The sequence below is a fragment of the Pyxicephalus adspersus genome, chromosome 5 (genome assembly GCF_032062135.1).
Source record: "Pyxicephalus adspersus chromosome 5, UCB_Pads_2.0, whole genome shotgun sequence".
NCBI lineage: Eukaryota > Metazoa > Chordata > Amphibia > Anura > Pyxicephalidae > Pyxicephalus > Pyxicephalus adspersus.
In genome coordinates, this window is record NC_092862.1 from 145,444,731 (window position 1) to 145,461,363 (window position 16,633).

General features: G+C 39.6%; 1 protein-coding gene across 1 annotated transcript in view; it reads right to left on the reverse strand.

The window, feature by feature from the left end:
• Positions 1–16,633, reverse strand: part of PTH1R (parathyroid hormone 1 receptor) — a gene marked incomplete at its 5' end in the record, with an annotated part of 89,308 nt that overhangs the window by 43,086 nt on the left and 29,589 nt on the right. The window contains 2 exon segments of the mRNA XM_072413023.1: positions 2,083–2,201; positions 4,787–4,897. Of these exon segments, the coding sequence (XP_072269124.1) occupies positions 2,083–2,201; positions 4,787–4,897 (230 nt within the window).

Consider the following 16,633-nt stretch of genomic DNA (forward strand, 5'->3'; position numbering starts at 1 on the left):
TCTGTGCTGGTCCATCTCCTTTGCCCCTCCCCTCACTTTTTATGTAGATGGAAGGAGACAAGCTTGAAGCAATACTACAAAGTGTGATCTGAGTACTGGCAACACCTAGTAGAGTTTGGGGGCTTTTGAATGTCTACACAATGGAGGATTTTACATGGAAATATCAAGCACAGAATACATTAGTCCTGATTTATTAAAACTCCCCTAGGGAAGATAGCATAGCATGGAAGAACCTGGGTGATCCAGCTAACTTGGAATGGATTTACTATTAGTTTAAATACTGTATCAGATCCCTTCCATGTTTCCTGGATCACCCAGGTTCTCTCATCATAGTGTATCTTCTCCAGCCTTGGAGAGCTAAACCCAATGAATACATAGACCCAGGTGTTCTCTTTCTGACCCAGTTCAGCCCAATTGTTCTTGCTCAGGGGCGTTGGGTGACTTCACTTACTTTGTGATTGGACCAAACTTTCCTACTTTTGATGATTTTCCACTCCCGGAGTTTGCTAATGGCGGTCTTTTCCTTTGAAGCCTCCACCTTTACAGGGATTTAGCAGAGAGCGTGAAAAGTTAGCGTGTAATGCTGCAGCAGAATATCCGCACTGCACGGAAAATGTTTTTGCTCTTTTAGAAAGAACGACTCTGAACCGAGGCGTGTCAATCCAGCTTTAGAAGTAGTTTGAGGAGCACAAAATCAATGGCTGGGCTCGCAGGGAAGGTTCAGTTAAGCTTCAAAAGCACTAAAATTAGCGGATTTGTTTGGTGCGAATATCCGGAAGGCGAAAATAATCAATACGGCAAGAAATGAAAACACAACGGCAAGAAACATTGAAAAGTCATGCAGCTGCAGGAGAAAACCCTTATAATATAAATTATGAGACGAGTCCAGAACATTACGTCCTAATAAAAAATAAACTGATAAAACAGACTAATAAAAGATAAAATGGCTTTATTTATAAATTATAATTATTAGGAACTGAAAGGAGAAATGTATGGAGATCAGACCAACTGTCAGCGAATTTCAGAGGAATTGACTGGGGGAACCATTTATAAATACAACCCAAAGAAAAGACATAGGAAGTCACCTTATATACAGCTATGAGGATACAGAACAGGAGTGCCTAGGCACAGGAAGTCACCTGATATACAGCTATGAGGGTACAGAACAGGAGTGCCTAGGCACAGGAAGTCACCTGATATACAGCTATGAGGGTACAGGACAGGAGCGCCTAGGCACAGGAAGTCACCTGATATACAGCTACAAGTTACACTGTGCACTTTTGACAATTGGCCACTAGGTGGCAGAATGCATCATTATTTTAATAGGAAAGGAAAGGACTTTCAGTGAATTTCAGAGGAATTTACTGGGGGAATAATTTATAAATAGAGCCAAGGACAAATAATTTGTGAACAGGACCAAGAATTGCAAATCCAAGAGGATTTCCATGGCTGCGTCATTTATGACAATAAGATTCAGCACTCTTAACATGCCACAGCCTTTCATAATATGTAATTTTGCTGCTTCCATGGGTCAGTTGAAGAAATTACATGACTTATTGATGCCAATCATTAAATATTCGTTACAATCTGCAAATCCCTGATGATAAAGATATGTTTTATACCAACACCAACAGGATACTCGATCAATATTATGACTGCGGCGTGACATGTGGTCACCACGCTGACAGCGATAATTAGGCAGCAATGAATTTCTAGGAGGTGATTGCTATCCGTAGTTTGCAGGTTATTGCATGTGATATTTGTGTGTAATTATCATCCCAGAGAGTTTCTTCCCGTCTTTTAATTCTGTGGGCGGAAATGTAACTGGGAACACAGCCGCGAATTTACAGCATTGATTTTCCATAACATACGGCAATATGTCACAGAAGAATTCTGGAAGATTATCTCCCTGTATGGGGTCGGCAGTTCCAATGGATTCTCCCTCCAGGTGGAACACGAAGGAGAGATAAAGAATTCATCAAATATAAAGATTTCCCTTTATTTCAGTTAGCGCAATCATAACTTTAAAGAGGACCTGTACTGTACAACAAATACAGCGGCACGATACACATTTATCATTACCCGTTCTCTGGTCTCGTTGGAGAGGAATTTTGCACACTCGGTGTAGTTGGCCCAGGTACGGTTATTGCCCGGCACCAGCTCCCAGCTCCCGTTCATGTCACACCGGCGATGTGCTTGACCTATTGGACAAAAGGAGAAAAAAGATCAACAAGAACCGTGAGTTTGGGCTGGAAATTTACTTTAAAGTAGAAATATCATGCAGGCAGTCAGAGCTATATAAATGTATAATAATAATCATGCGCACTGTGAAAATATAAACAGTAGGATTGTTTGTGGGCTCCTCAGGGGAGGGGCAGAAAAGATATTTTACAGAATAAATTGATTTATATCTCACAATAAAATGTTCTGTATTTCATTCTCCCTTTGTATCACAACCTCTGGAAGTTAGGAGCAATTATACCAAAGCTGCATATCAGTAAGAGCTCTGGAGGGACGGAACGTTGTAAGATAAAACACAATATTATCCCGTTGCTTTTCACTAGATCTCTGCACACATTCTACATTTTATGTCTCACACACAATAACTCGGAGAACAAAGTGTTTCTAATGTCCTGTAATGTATAACTGGAGAATTCCTCCTCCCGCAGAACAGATTAATGGACAGTAAGCTTTTATGAAGTGTAACGCTCAGTCTACAAGGCGGACGCGGCATGCCGGTGAGCAGAGAATAGACAAGTTAAATATTGTAAGTACACAGATGTAAGATGAATGTATTGAGACAAAGATAGCGGCTTAATTCACTCCCTTTTACATGGGTGAATAACAATTCATGGATAAAATGTTGTTGTTGGGGGAAAGAATTCTTTATTGATTTCTCCATTTTTCTAGGGGTCTCACCTGTACATCGCTGACCTGTGATTGGCTAACACATTTCCTAACCAGTTCATGGCTCTCATGGCTGCAATGCATTCAGTTTTCTTCCCCAGTTGATATTGAGCTGGTTGGTGTGAAGGGGATAAGGGGCTGAAAATTGGGTAATTACCACAGTACATGAATACATACAGGTACCACTGGACCATACACCTGGGGCACCTGTCACCTTTTCCATACAAGAGGTAAAGCAGCACTTTGCTATCCAGGGAGCACAGGGAAAGTCATATTGCACTCAATTGTTCCAGCTCTTCGGAGAGCCAGGAGGGACCAGTAAATGGTTCTGTACATTGCATATTCCTCACCACTGTGCCTGACACGTGCTGTACATAGTAATGACCTCTGCAGTCTGTGAGCTTTGCTGTACATTACATACACCTGGCATTCTGTACATTACATACACCTGGCATTCTGTACATTTCATACACCTGGCATGCTTTACATTTCATACACCTGGCATGCTGTATATTACATACACCTGGCATGCTGTATATTTGATACACCTGGCATGCTGTATATTACATACACCTGGCATGCTGTACATTACATACACCTGGCATGCTGTACATTACATACACCTGGCCATACACCTGGCATGCTGTACATTTCATACACCTGGCATGCTGTACATTACATACACCTGGCATTCCGTACATTTCATACACCTGGCATGCTGTACATTACACAGACATGACTGCTGAAGTCTATGAACTGTGATGTGCATTACATAGTTCTGACTGCTGCGATGTTCAGACAAATTAAAAAAAGCATTTTTTCTGCTGAGTTTTATATGTGCCGGTGAAGCTGTTGCTTGCAGTAGTTATTAGGACACAACGTTTGGGTATGGAGACATTGGCATATACCTGTATACAGTGAGTGGCCTCAGGTTCTATGTGATCATCTATCCAATGAGCCATTCCTGTTATTCGGTGCAATCTGACCCAGGGCCAAGGTCACCCCGGCTGTGGCACATACAGTGCAGAGATCAGTGCAGGTGACATTTGTATTCAAGGTGTCTCTCTTCTCTTTCTCTGTTCCATTCTCTCTCTCCTTTCTCTATATCTCTCCATATTTCTCTCCCCTCTCCACCTCTGTCTCTATTTCTCCCCTCATGCATTCCCTTATCTCTCTCCCTCCATCTCTCAATCTCCCTTTTTTTATTGTCTCTCTTTCCTCTCATCCTCCTCCCCTATCTCTCGATCCCTTCACCCTTACTCTCTCTTTTCTCCCTTCCTCTCTTTTCTCCCTTCCTCTTCTCTCTTTATTTTCATCTCTCTCTCTTCTCTTTCTCCCAACCTTTCTCTCCTTTGTCCCTTTCTTTCTTTCCATACTTTTACTCCCTCTCTCTCCCACCCGCTTTTGGTCCTTCTCTCCTTTCTCCTTCTCTTTCCTCTCTCCCCACTCTCTTCTTACCTTTGCTTTTCTTTTTTCCCCTCTTCCACCCTCTCTCCCCCATCACCCTCTCTCCTTCCCTTTCACTCTGCTCCCTTCCCCCGTTCTATGTCTCTTCTCTCTCCCCTCTCCATTCCCTCTCTCTCCGTTATTCTCCCTCTCCCCTTCTCCTTTCCCCTTTACCTCCATCTCCCCCGTCTCTTTCTCTCTCCTCTCTCTCTCCTTTCCTCCGCTCTCCCTCGGTCATGTTATCGGTTTGGGGTGGTGGGCAGCACAAGCTAGCTGGCCTAGGGAGCAAAAACTATAAATCCAGCTCTGACCACAGCCAACCTATGTGAGGCTTTGGGGGAAAACGTTTTTCATCACAAATATATAAATTGTGTAATAATGGAGTTTCTTGTAGCCGACATTGGTCAGATGTTTCTACAACATTCTGTGTTACCTTTGTGGTTGAAGTCATAAATATATTTAGGGCAAGGCGTGGACACCAAACTTCCTGGCTCTCCCTCCGGCCAACACACAATCCCATCCCATTCCGACCGACAACCGCCATCTGCAGAGAAGAGGAGAAACACAACGATCAGATCATAAAACGTGAAGACATCAAATTATACAATCAATACAAACAAAGACAATTTACAAATGGCTCCGACTCTCTGATTCTCACTCCTGGACAACAAACTGATGAAATGTTTTGGCAAAATGCAGAGTTTCCCAGCAGCAGAAGCCTTCGTTTATAAAACTTTCATTACTTGTTCTCCTTTATCTAGAGGGCTTTTCCTGGGGTAAGGGGCAATTGTGAATAGTTTTATATAATTTGTATAAATTAGGCAATAGGTGAGGCGCTATTAGGAGATTGGCATTTGACATCAATAGAAGGTTTTTGAGTTGAATATAAATGTTGCTGTTGGGGGAACAAAATCAAATCTTCTTTTATTGGCAATTAACATTCATTCTGGTCAAGTGGAAGAACTCAATGTCTGTATTATGGGCGTATGAGAGATGGGTGAATGTGCCCCAGTTCAGCTGGTAAAGATATTGTGGTTGAGTGAAACTTTTTAAAGAATGGTGAAAAAAACTTTCAGTTTATTGAACCTGGTGTTTAAGATGAACTCCACTGAGGATTATCAAAAGATTGAATTTTCGTATTGGAGCCTCTCAATCTTTTGTGCCCAGAAGAACCCCTAAAAGTAATATTTAGTCCCAGGGAACCTCTAAAACCATTCATTGGGGGTAAGTGAAAAAAATCAGTGCTGGTTAGAATGCTTAAATTACAGACACCTTAAAGAATCATTCTGCTGGTTTTGGCCCCGGAACTATGCAAGGGCCATCACATTGTTGGTCAATCAGCCACAGCTCAAAGAAAACCTTGGGGTAACTCCAGGGTTCTATGAAACTCTGGTCTAATGGAATCCTAATCTTGGAATATCCTTCAAAAAGAAATACTTCAGGCTGAAGATTCATCTTCCAAAGAACCAGAGGGGATTTGACTTCAGGTATGAACATCGGGTTCATTGGATAGATCTGCCGCCGCTCTATACCCGGGAAATCGCTGTGACATCAGTGATCTTGGCACATCAAATCTGACATAAGCAATGCAGAATTGGAGTGATGTCTAGAATGATCAGAAACCCCGGAGACGATTGACCCACTGGGACCCCCATGAGCTGCTGATTTTCAATCTCCCAACTTTCACCAAAATTTGGTAAAAAAAAAAAGATCTCTCAGTTTCATAGTCATAGTCACCTAGAATTTGGGGCAGATCCCATCCTAAGAATCAAAACAGCAATCATTGGCATGCAGGAATTAAAAATTGTTTCACAGTCTAAAACTAAAAATGTTGAGTTGTGTTGATCGTATTTTGTATGTTGTGTGGACCAGATTGCACCATCTCCCTCCTCCATTTCCATTCCTATAATCAAAGCCTGAAAACAATGAAATAAAATACATTTTTAAATATCTGCAGCTCATTTGATTCAGGTGATGATTCGGGAAAAATAATCTGCAGTCCTGGCCACTCGGTCTCTCCAATAATTGCGCTGAAATTGCAGATTGTTTGGGAGGTTTCCTGGTTATGGTGAATATGGGAACTGCCGTGTTGTATGAATTGGCCATTACCGGTGTCATGGTGGCAGCTTAGTGGGAATGGATAATGTAAATTGAAATCCATCTACAAAGTTATGCAATGGTGATGATGATTTATCTTCTTTATTAGCCCTATCACGTCTCTTTGTACGTGTATGTATTATGATGGGGGGGTTATTGGTTGTAATAAAGTGAGTGAGATTTACTGGCACATTAAGAATAAAAATCCAAACCCAAGAACAAAAATGGAATCTGTAACTGGAGGTGTTGTTGCTGATCGAAAACAATGTCCTCCTCCCCAATAATCCTCAGCTTCCAAGAAATAAATTGGATGTTCTGGGTGAAAATTTGCATTCACTGCATAAACAGCAAACATTTGCATAAGTGATTACAATTTTTTTAATTTAATGACTGCAAACACTCAAGAATGGCAAACAAACCCAAGCTGACCTCATCCTACTAATGGACTAATAACTATTTATGAAAATGAATGAATGGGTGGTCCTTTGGATATGTTGGGGCCACACCTGAGTCCCTATAACAACCATTACTGCATTATTTTATTTTGTATGCATTAAAGTTTTAATATCCATTTATTTTGTGATGGGAGTTTCATTTAATGTTGTTCTCTCTGCTTACTTTCTATTGTGCCTGACATCTATCCTGTAGTCAGGAACATATGAGAAATCCCAAATAAGAATATTATACCTTTACCTGCTGATCTGTGTGTTAAACACTTAAGTGTGTCCAGGGATAGTTTTTGATACAGCACCCCAATTGCACAGAATGCCTGCTCCCTGTATCCCTGCCACAAGGTGGGGCCCCGGAGCAGTTGGTGGGTTTGCCCTACGCCTAAACCACCCTGGACTGTACCAATAGAGGAACAAGGACAGGAAGTGTTCAGATTATGGAAGACTTCTCCCTCTCCTCATCCACATAACATGGGAACAATGGCTCTGATGTGCATAGAATATATCTGAAGATCCTATGGAGGCGCCATCAAAGTGTTGCTCAATCAGCCACAGCTCAATGAATCCCTGGGAATCTTTGGGGAAACTCCAAGGTTGTATGAAAGTCTGGTTGGGAATGCTTAGGATGAGCTCAAAACAAAAGATCATTCCAAAGAATTTAATGGGGTTTGACTTTGGGTTCATTGGGTAAACCTTCAGCCGCTCTGCCCCTGTACCCGGGAAATTCTGGGATGTCAGTGATCATGGCACATCAAATCTGATGAAAACAATGCAGAATTTTCAATGGAAAAGGTAATTAAAAAGCCGAATTCCAACCTGCATGGGCTGCTGATCACCTGGGTTGATAATTGTAGGAAGCAATAATCGGTAAGAAATGTTCTGATGTGCATAGAAGATATCTGAAGATCACCAAGATTGTCCTTGGCACTGAAAAAAAAGAGGTGAGTGATGAAAAGTGAACAAATTATCTTTCAAATTGGGATATTTAGTTGGCACATTTTCATATAAATAACAGGATAAAAATTTGTTAAAATACAATACAATTTTATTTCACATATTTTAAAAAGAAGGGCCACTCTTTGGACTAATCGGTATTTCCATACAGTATATATACTGCGAAACGCGTCGGTTTGAGTACATTGTGCAATATTTATATATTGTATAGAAATACCAATTAGTCCAAAAAGTGGCCCTTCTTTTTAAAATATGTGAAATAAAATTGTATTGTCTTTTAACAATTTTTTATCCTGCTATTTATATGAAAATGTGCCAACTAATGATCCCAATTTGAAAGATAATTTGTTCACTTCTCATCACTCATCTCTTTTTTTCAGTGCCCAGGGAGTTACAAGAACATTATTGGGAGGATCAATGGGCATCTTTTGTCTCATGCAAAAAAATGACTAAGCCTGAAGAAAGAAAACTAATGCAGCCACTAGTGTTGGTGTTCGAATTCAGATAGACCCGACCCGAAAAACACGGTATTCGACAGTAAAAATTCAGGAAAAGAAAAATGTGTTTGAATAAAACTTAATTTTATGGTAATTTGCTGAATGTTTGTGTTTTTTTAACAAACTTTTTTTTACAGTTTTTTTACAGGTTATCCCACAATGACATTATGATTCCCCTGGGTGTGCAGCCGTGGGAATCCTCCTGTCATTGCGGGACCTCCGGGCACTACAGGTGATGAATGGGGTCTTGTCCCTGTGTTCTTGGATAGAGAAACTCTATACAAGAACACATACAACTAGTAAAGGGCTGCAAGAGCAATCTAAAAAAAACCTGAATTCCTGCACCATTGACTTCAATCGTGTTTGAATTCGGCATTTGATCACGCGGACAATTTCTCACTATTTAATGGAATAGCTTTCAAATCGAATGAGATCGACCAACACTAGCAGCCACCACACCAAAGTAAGAACATATGATATTTTTATACTTTACATTACAAAACAACAGACGTGATTCAATAAAAACACTATCATAGGAGAACCTGGGTGATTCAGAAAACCTGGAATGGATATGGTCCAGGATTGAAAACATTTTCCTAATAACAAATGATTAATAAAAAATTAATTCCAGGTTTGCTAGATCACCCAGGTTCTCCAATGAAAGTCTTTATTAGATCAGCCCCAGTGTCTTTTCTTATTTAATAGTCCCCCCGATATCACTGAAACAATAAGACATAACCTGAGGTTTGGGGACTACAGACATTGGCACCATAAAATGTCTATTGCGGCCGTTCTGTTGCATGAAAAAAGAGTAAAAATAAGTGTAAAATTTCAACCTCGGCTGCCCATAGCCCTGATGCGGCTTCACATTTATTATTTGGGTGATAAAACTTTTAGCGCACCCGGAACAAAAATCCTCTTTACAAGTTCATTCGGATGAACGTTTGCTGTTTGTGCTCAGTAAGCGATGTGAAATTATCACGGCTTGCCTCGGGTGATCGGAGGACTTTGTGGTTTATTAGGAGGTGAAATGCGTTCCTGGACGACGCTTAATAAAGTTTAAATCTGATTCTAAATATTTACCGGAGGAGGCGAGATGGGGGAGGGGAATGGAGTATGCTCATAAATGGATTTCAATCGTTGGGGAACATGAATTGCGAGAGGATCCGCTCTAAGATTTTTTATGTTGATTTGACTACAAAAATTATATTTTTGCCAGCGGATACATTTTTACCATAGTATTTTTTGTCAATTAGCAAATTTACCTAGCAGACTATAAAAATAATTGTATGTGCTACTTCACTAAAGGTGCTGGCTGTAAGGGTCAGCAAGACCGATGGGAACATAAGACAAGTGAAATAACAAGAAAAATTATATTTTTCATATTTAGGTAAAAGTATACCCATTCTAAGACATTTTATATATTTTAGGTCACATGCCATCTTTTTAAGTGAACAAAACTGGTGGGGATGATAGGAAGATGTATCTGTGGGAAAATGCCTCAAGTGAAAATAATTTTTTTAAACTATTTTTTATGGCTATATATTAAAACTCTGATTGGGACATTTTTGGAAAAATTTACCACATGCCGCCAGCAATGTCAGACACAATGTTTAGTGGCTTTGCAAATACCTTGAAAAGTAGGCAGGTGGCTTAAAACCCCCTTTAGGGTTCAGAAAGTCATTTTTTTTCAGGTCAAACTATATGCTTTAAAATAAAAGAAGTTGTGACATGCTCCTGAAAACACCACGCCCGCACCGACTTCTTCACCAATATTATTATTAATATTAATTATTTATATAGCACCAACATATTACGTAGCGCTGTACAATAAGGACAATATGACAGTCAGAAACAGACAGTGACACAGGAGGAGGAGAAGACTCTGCCCCGAAGAGCTTACAATCTAGGAGTAATAAAGGTGTCAATATCATTTTTAGGTTTTTTTCAATAAGCTTTTGAAGTTGGCTAGGTCCAATTTGCAAAGCGGTGAAAATATTTGTGAAAAGACGTATTTTTGCTGCAATGTTTGCAAAAGTATATTTCTTCATTTTGATTAGCCCTACTTCTCTCTTGGGCTGAAATTGCTCAGTCTGATTTCCTGCACACAGCAAACCTCTGGGAACCAATTTTATATTCACCTTCTCATGGGAATTCCTGATCCTGCCAATATATTCCATGAAATCCCATCTCTGCTGTTCCAATGATCACTTTTCTATGTAACTCACTCTTTTATGGTTTGTTCACATTGCAGTGCTGCTACCAGGTAGTGATTGCCCAATTTTAACGTCATCCGTGTTTCAGCCCCTTTTTACTTTATTTGGGTGAAGCGTCACTATCCGGATACATTAATGATACAATGATATGATGATGAATGTACTTGGAAGATTAGGAATCCTCCGGTAGAGAAACAACTAATCCAAGCTGAGTAAATTAATTCCTTAACGTCATACCTTTGGAAGCCAATGCCAACAGGTTTCCGGAAAGTTTTATAATTATTCTTATTTTTCTAATCTTTCTACAACAAATATAAATTCTGCCAGCTTGAGTAAACAATTTGGAGCTCACATTAAATCCTAAACTTTTCATATAACAGATCCGAGAGCTCGTATTTTTTCTCTTCCAAGTTCACCTGTCTGTGCTAAATCCAAAGGACAACATATACCTGATCGAGGCGCAAGCAGTTTTATTACAGGAAAAAATAAATAAATGAAACCACGCACCCAGAATTTCCAGCACATCAGATATGTTTGCCGTACTTATAAATTTGTGTTTGATTGATTTATTCCTTTGTTCAATAATAAAAATGATTATCAGGTGCGCTCTGATCCTTTGTTGTTTCATTACACTTTTTTTTTTCTTAAAATCCTAGCAATATCTATAAACTAAACATTTTCCTGGTGATCATGTTTCTTTTTTTATCATCTTGACTACCACCTACCTTCTGCTACCGGCTCGGATTTTCCTCCCCCGCTTCATATATAGAAAAAAGCTGTTTACCAAAATCACTAAATTAAGTCCAAACTTTCAGAATGGTATTTCTTTTTTAGGTTACAAAATATTTTCATTTTGAGACGATGCAGTTTTGTGTCCCTCTATTGTTTGCTGACACTTCTAGCATGTCAGCAAAGAATGGACGTTCTGCTTTTTCACACAGTAGCTGAAATATCTGATGTATGAAATCCGCCCCTGGCCTATCTGAAGTGGAGTTACAGGATGGAGGAAGAACTTCTGACACAACGGTCCTTATGTAACCAGGGAACACCAGATATGAAGCGCTCTACATTTCTGAAAAAGTGAAAAAATTACCTTGATAGTTTGCCTGTGCTGGCCAAAAGAACATTCTTACCTGTGAATCATAGGCAAAGTAACCAAGTGAAGGGTCCCGGTAATCCTCCATCATACAAAGACATTGCAGACAATTGGGCTCTTCCAGCCTTTTGGTCACAGTTTGGTGAAGACCCTTTTCTGTTCCCCCATGACTGTGCCCCGGGGTACAAAGCCCCCCCCATAAAGACATGGGGTCACCATGGAGGTCCTGCATAGAGCCCCGACCTGAACACCTGTGGGATGAATGGTGAGCCAGGTGTTCTCCAACATCAGCACCTGACCTCACCAATGGGGGAAAATTCCAAAAAACATTCCAAAATCCTCTGGAAACCCTCCTCAGAATAGCAGAGGATAGACCAAAAGGGTGCCAAATTCATAGTGTTGGAATATCCAGCAAGGTCATATAGGTGCCTTGGTTAGGTACGACAGACTTTCCTATTCCATAACAATAAAAAAATAGATTTTGGACAAATCTAGGCTCAAAAAATGGATTTGTCTGCTAGCAAGATTTTGGAAACTAAACTTTGCTTATGATGCTGCTTAGATAAAGTTTCTAGGTTTATTTATGTATTTAATTTTGTGAATGTGAGAATATTTAAAGTAGTTTAGCTGTTTCATTTATTTATTGTTCCTTGTGTTTGTGTTGTTTTCATTGTTTGTGCATTTGATCTTCTTTTAATTTTCATTTATTTGTTTTTACTTTTTCCACTGTTTGTTTTCTTCTTTCTTTGAAATAAACAAAGAAATAATAACGATAACAGTGAGTGCAATAAGATAATAATAAGATCTGGGATAAATAAAAGACTTTTTGTGGCCATTAGGAGTTTTTGCACCATTAAAACCATCAAAAAATGTAAATTTACCTTCACCCAAATGATAACATTTTTAGGGAATGTCTCCCACTAGTCAGAATAACCGGGTAGCTGTCATCTTAGGAGGTCAACAGTGGCAGCGCTTTATTTTAGGTCATGATGGTAGCATTTTTACTGAAGCTAAAGCGTCTAAAGACCTATATTGTCTCTGTTTGGGAACATGGACTAATGACTCCAAGAACAGTCCCAGCCCTTTGGCACTGAGGCATTGGTCACAACGACAATGAACAGAGCAATGCCACCTCCATGTGAAGCACAACAGAGCCGGGGTAAATTCCTAAATCCTTTCAGTGAATTCCACCAATGGTTCTGTCTATGGGCTAATTTGTAAAATTTGATGACGAGAGAGGATGATGATGTGTGGCCCTTCGGCACCATAGACAAAGGTGCACAAATCAACCTTAATAACTCCAACTAGCTGTATCATGAAAATGTAAATCTATTAAACCCAAGCAGTTTGTGAATAAGTTGTGATTAATGAGGGCAATATGTTGTTTCAGAATCTTATATAACAAAATAAAACCGTTTCTTGCTTTCTCCAATTCAGCATATTTTTCCGCCTCGGTGCTTTTTACAGCCGCCCCCGAACGTCTCCTCTGAAGGATTTAAAAGTGTGAAAGTTTCTGCAGGAACTGGAAAAACACTTTTTGTAAGGGCTTCTGTGATATCTTCAATATACGGCTGTCACCTGCCTCTAACAGGTTATCGCTTGACTGACGGAACGTTCTGAAGATGACAACTTATAAAATACTCTAAAACAGTCAATGTCAACCTTTTCTGACATGGAGGAACAATTAAAATAGATTGCACGGTGTAGGGAACTCTTATGTATTACTGCATCTACAGCTCAGGGTACAACAGGAGAAACAGTGAGACATAAGAATAAAAAAAACGCGGCATACGTGGAGCATTTTTACTTAGGTCTCCTTTACATAAGAAAATCATTTTCTGACATAATGTTTAATTGAAAGAAATGATGATAATAATGACCCCAAAAAATGCAGATGGTAAACATTGCAGCATTCCATCATATTGGTGATCCAATGACAAATGCCCCTATATGTGAAATTCTCCCTTAATTTGGTGGTCAGTCAAGTAGTGTAGTTGTCCAAGATTTGAAGTCTGCGGGAAAAAATAATGATGGCTATTGGAAGAAGAACCCAATCACTATGGGAATAACGTTCCCTAAGCAAAAGATTACTGGTGTCAGTGGACAGAATTTGCTCAAGGAACCACTAGTAACCCTTGGAGCAGTAAAGCCCTGGATGGCAAACTTAGTAAACAAATTTTACCAAACTGATAGAATTATCATAATTACATATTTAAGAGATTATTATGTGGGGGGAGGGGGTTCTGGTAGATCATAGACTTAATAACAGCATGCAATGCCAAGCTGCAATATCTAAGGCTGGTAAAGTACTTTCTTGTAATAAAAGAGGAATAGACTGCAGAGATGGAGACATAATCCTGCCCCTGTACAAAGCATTGGTCACACCACATCTGGAATATGCAGTCCAGTTTTGGGCACCAGTTCACAAAAAGGACATTGTGGGATTGGAGAGAGTGCAGAGAAGGACAACTAAACTAATAAAAGGAATGGAGGAGCTCCCTTGAGAAGAGACGTATAAGGGGGGATATGATCACCCTGTATAAATATATAAATGGTCCATATAGAGAATTGTCTTCCCCATTATTCACTGTAATGTCATTACAAAGCACAAGGGGGCGCTCTTTGCGTCTGGAGGAAAAGAAGTTTAATCTCTGGATAAGGAAGGGATTCTTCACTGTAAGGTCTGTGATAATGTGGAATCGGCTCCCTCAGGAAGGAGTTTCAGCAACTACTATAGATTGTTTTAAGAAAAAGCTGGATGATTTCTAGAAGCACAGAATATAACTGGGGATTAATATTTTAAGGTAAAGATAACAGAGACTGCTAATCCAGGGAACATTTGATTGCCTCATGGAATCAGGAAGGATTTTTTTCCTTGTTGGAGCAAATTGTACCAGGGCTTTATAAGGTATTTGTTTTGCCTTCCACTGGATCAACCATGTCCATAGGGTTTTATATCTGGTTATGTTTATTACCCTAGTGGACTTTTTTTAACCATTTTTATGTAATAAAACAGTCTAAAGGGATTTGTACTCTTAGGACTATACAAGGGAGAAAAGGACCTCCAAGGAGTAAACATTTATTGACTATCGTAGAAAAGGTCTCTTCACTGTCAGAGTAACAGACTTTGGGTTTTCCTTTCACAGATACCAATATTGCCGGTTAATTTTCACATGGATTGGATGTCAGACCTAATAAATACGGCACATTGATGGATTCAGAATCTGACTGCCCTAATGGGATCATTGAAAGTTGTTTTTTCTCATATTTTACCTTTCTCTGGATCAACAATTAGCAACTAAGAGGATTGAATAAACGTTTCTTTTTCTGGTGGTAAGTAGATCTAATTTCAAGACCTAAAAGGTCAATTTACACTTGGTGAAGATTTATAAATAAGTGATCGGTCTGAATTTATTATGGGTCATTTTTAAGTTTTTTTTTAATTATGATAAAACAAATGTTAACTTTTCCAACAAAAATTAGAAGTTCTCTCCCCTGAAAAACAAGCAGCTATCTCTGTATGTTCCAGCTGGAGGGCATTACCTTATGTAAAAGAATCCATGTCCTGAGAAAAGTACAGGGAGGTATAGGGCCCGGAGAGTGCCAAGAGCCGATGATCAGTTTGGTTATGGAGTGGTGGGAGGAACAAACATTTACTAAAATACCATATAATATATTCACAAAACAAAAGGATGCTTCTCATTCTTTCCATCACAAACCCCCAAATCACAAATGTTTATTCTTTATTCAGCTGTAATTATCTTATATATGGCGTTCTGCACTCTGTAATTTATTTTTTCATTGCTATGGCACTTAGCTTATTTTTGGAACAGTCCCCCTCCTTCTTCTCTCTGCCAATATGAGCCGCTGTCAGAACCAGTATTGTCTGCAGGTTCTGAATTACCCGTGGACCTTCTCTGAAACACTTTGCCATAACGCAGAGAATTTATGAGACTTTTCTGGGCCCCCCGGTGCTGTGAAGGTTTTTAGGAAGCCAGAAAATGCTAAAAGAAAACATCAATGGAGGTCGTTCCTCAGCCTGCAAATTAAAAAATCTGTGAATTAATCAGCGCTGACCGGGCTGACACTGACGGAGTTTTCCATTTTATTATTCCTGGAGTGAAATGTTTAAGGGATCGGATATAATATTTTACAACTTAATTTAATGCTAAGTTTTAAGTCTGAGGTATTGAACAGACAATGAAGGCGCCGTGTCCTAATCATTGCTTGCCTTGCGGAGATAGCAGAACTCTCACAAGAAGACATTTTATTATACAATCCTTGTTTATATTCACTTAGCAACCTCATGCAGGTAAAATGTCAACTTACAAGGCTGAGCGAGCTGGGAAATGCAAAGAATTTACCAATGTGCAGACGACTTACTTTCCTTCCTTTTCCTGCGCTTATTTCTCTTCTCTATTTCTTTTCTCCCCTTTTCCCATCTCCTTTATTCCCCCTTTCCTTCTTACTTCCCTCATTTCCTTTTTTCCTTCTATTCCTTGCTTTCTATACTCCCCTTCCCCCTCCACTTCCTTCCTTCCTTTCTTTTTATCCTTCGTTATTTTCCTTCTTCCTCCTCCATATCTTTCTCACTTCATTAGTTTCCATTCTTCCTACCTTCAGCCTTCTATCTTTCATTTTCCACTTCTCTGTATAATATTTCCCTCATTCCCCTTCTGTCCTCCACTTCCTCTGTCTCCTTCCAACATTTCCTTCTTTTTGTCTCAGAGATTCTCACCCTTCACTTTATCTATAATGGTTTTATTTATTTTTTTAATTTAGGCAATAAGGACCAATGAGAGGTGAAGATTACCAATCAGAGTTATAGGGGAAGGAGCAGAGTCCTCCAGCAGAGTATTTCAGGAGAGGAGAGTTATAGGGGAAGGAGCAGAGTCCTCCAGCAGAGTATTTCAGGAGAGGAGAGTTATAGAGGAAGGAGCAGAGTCCTCCAGCAGGGCAGAGTATTTCAGG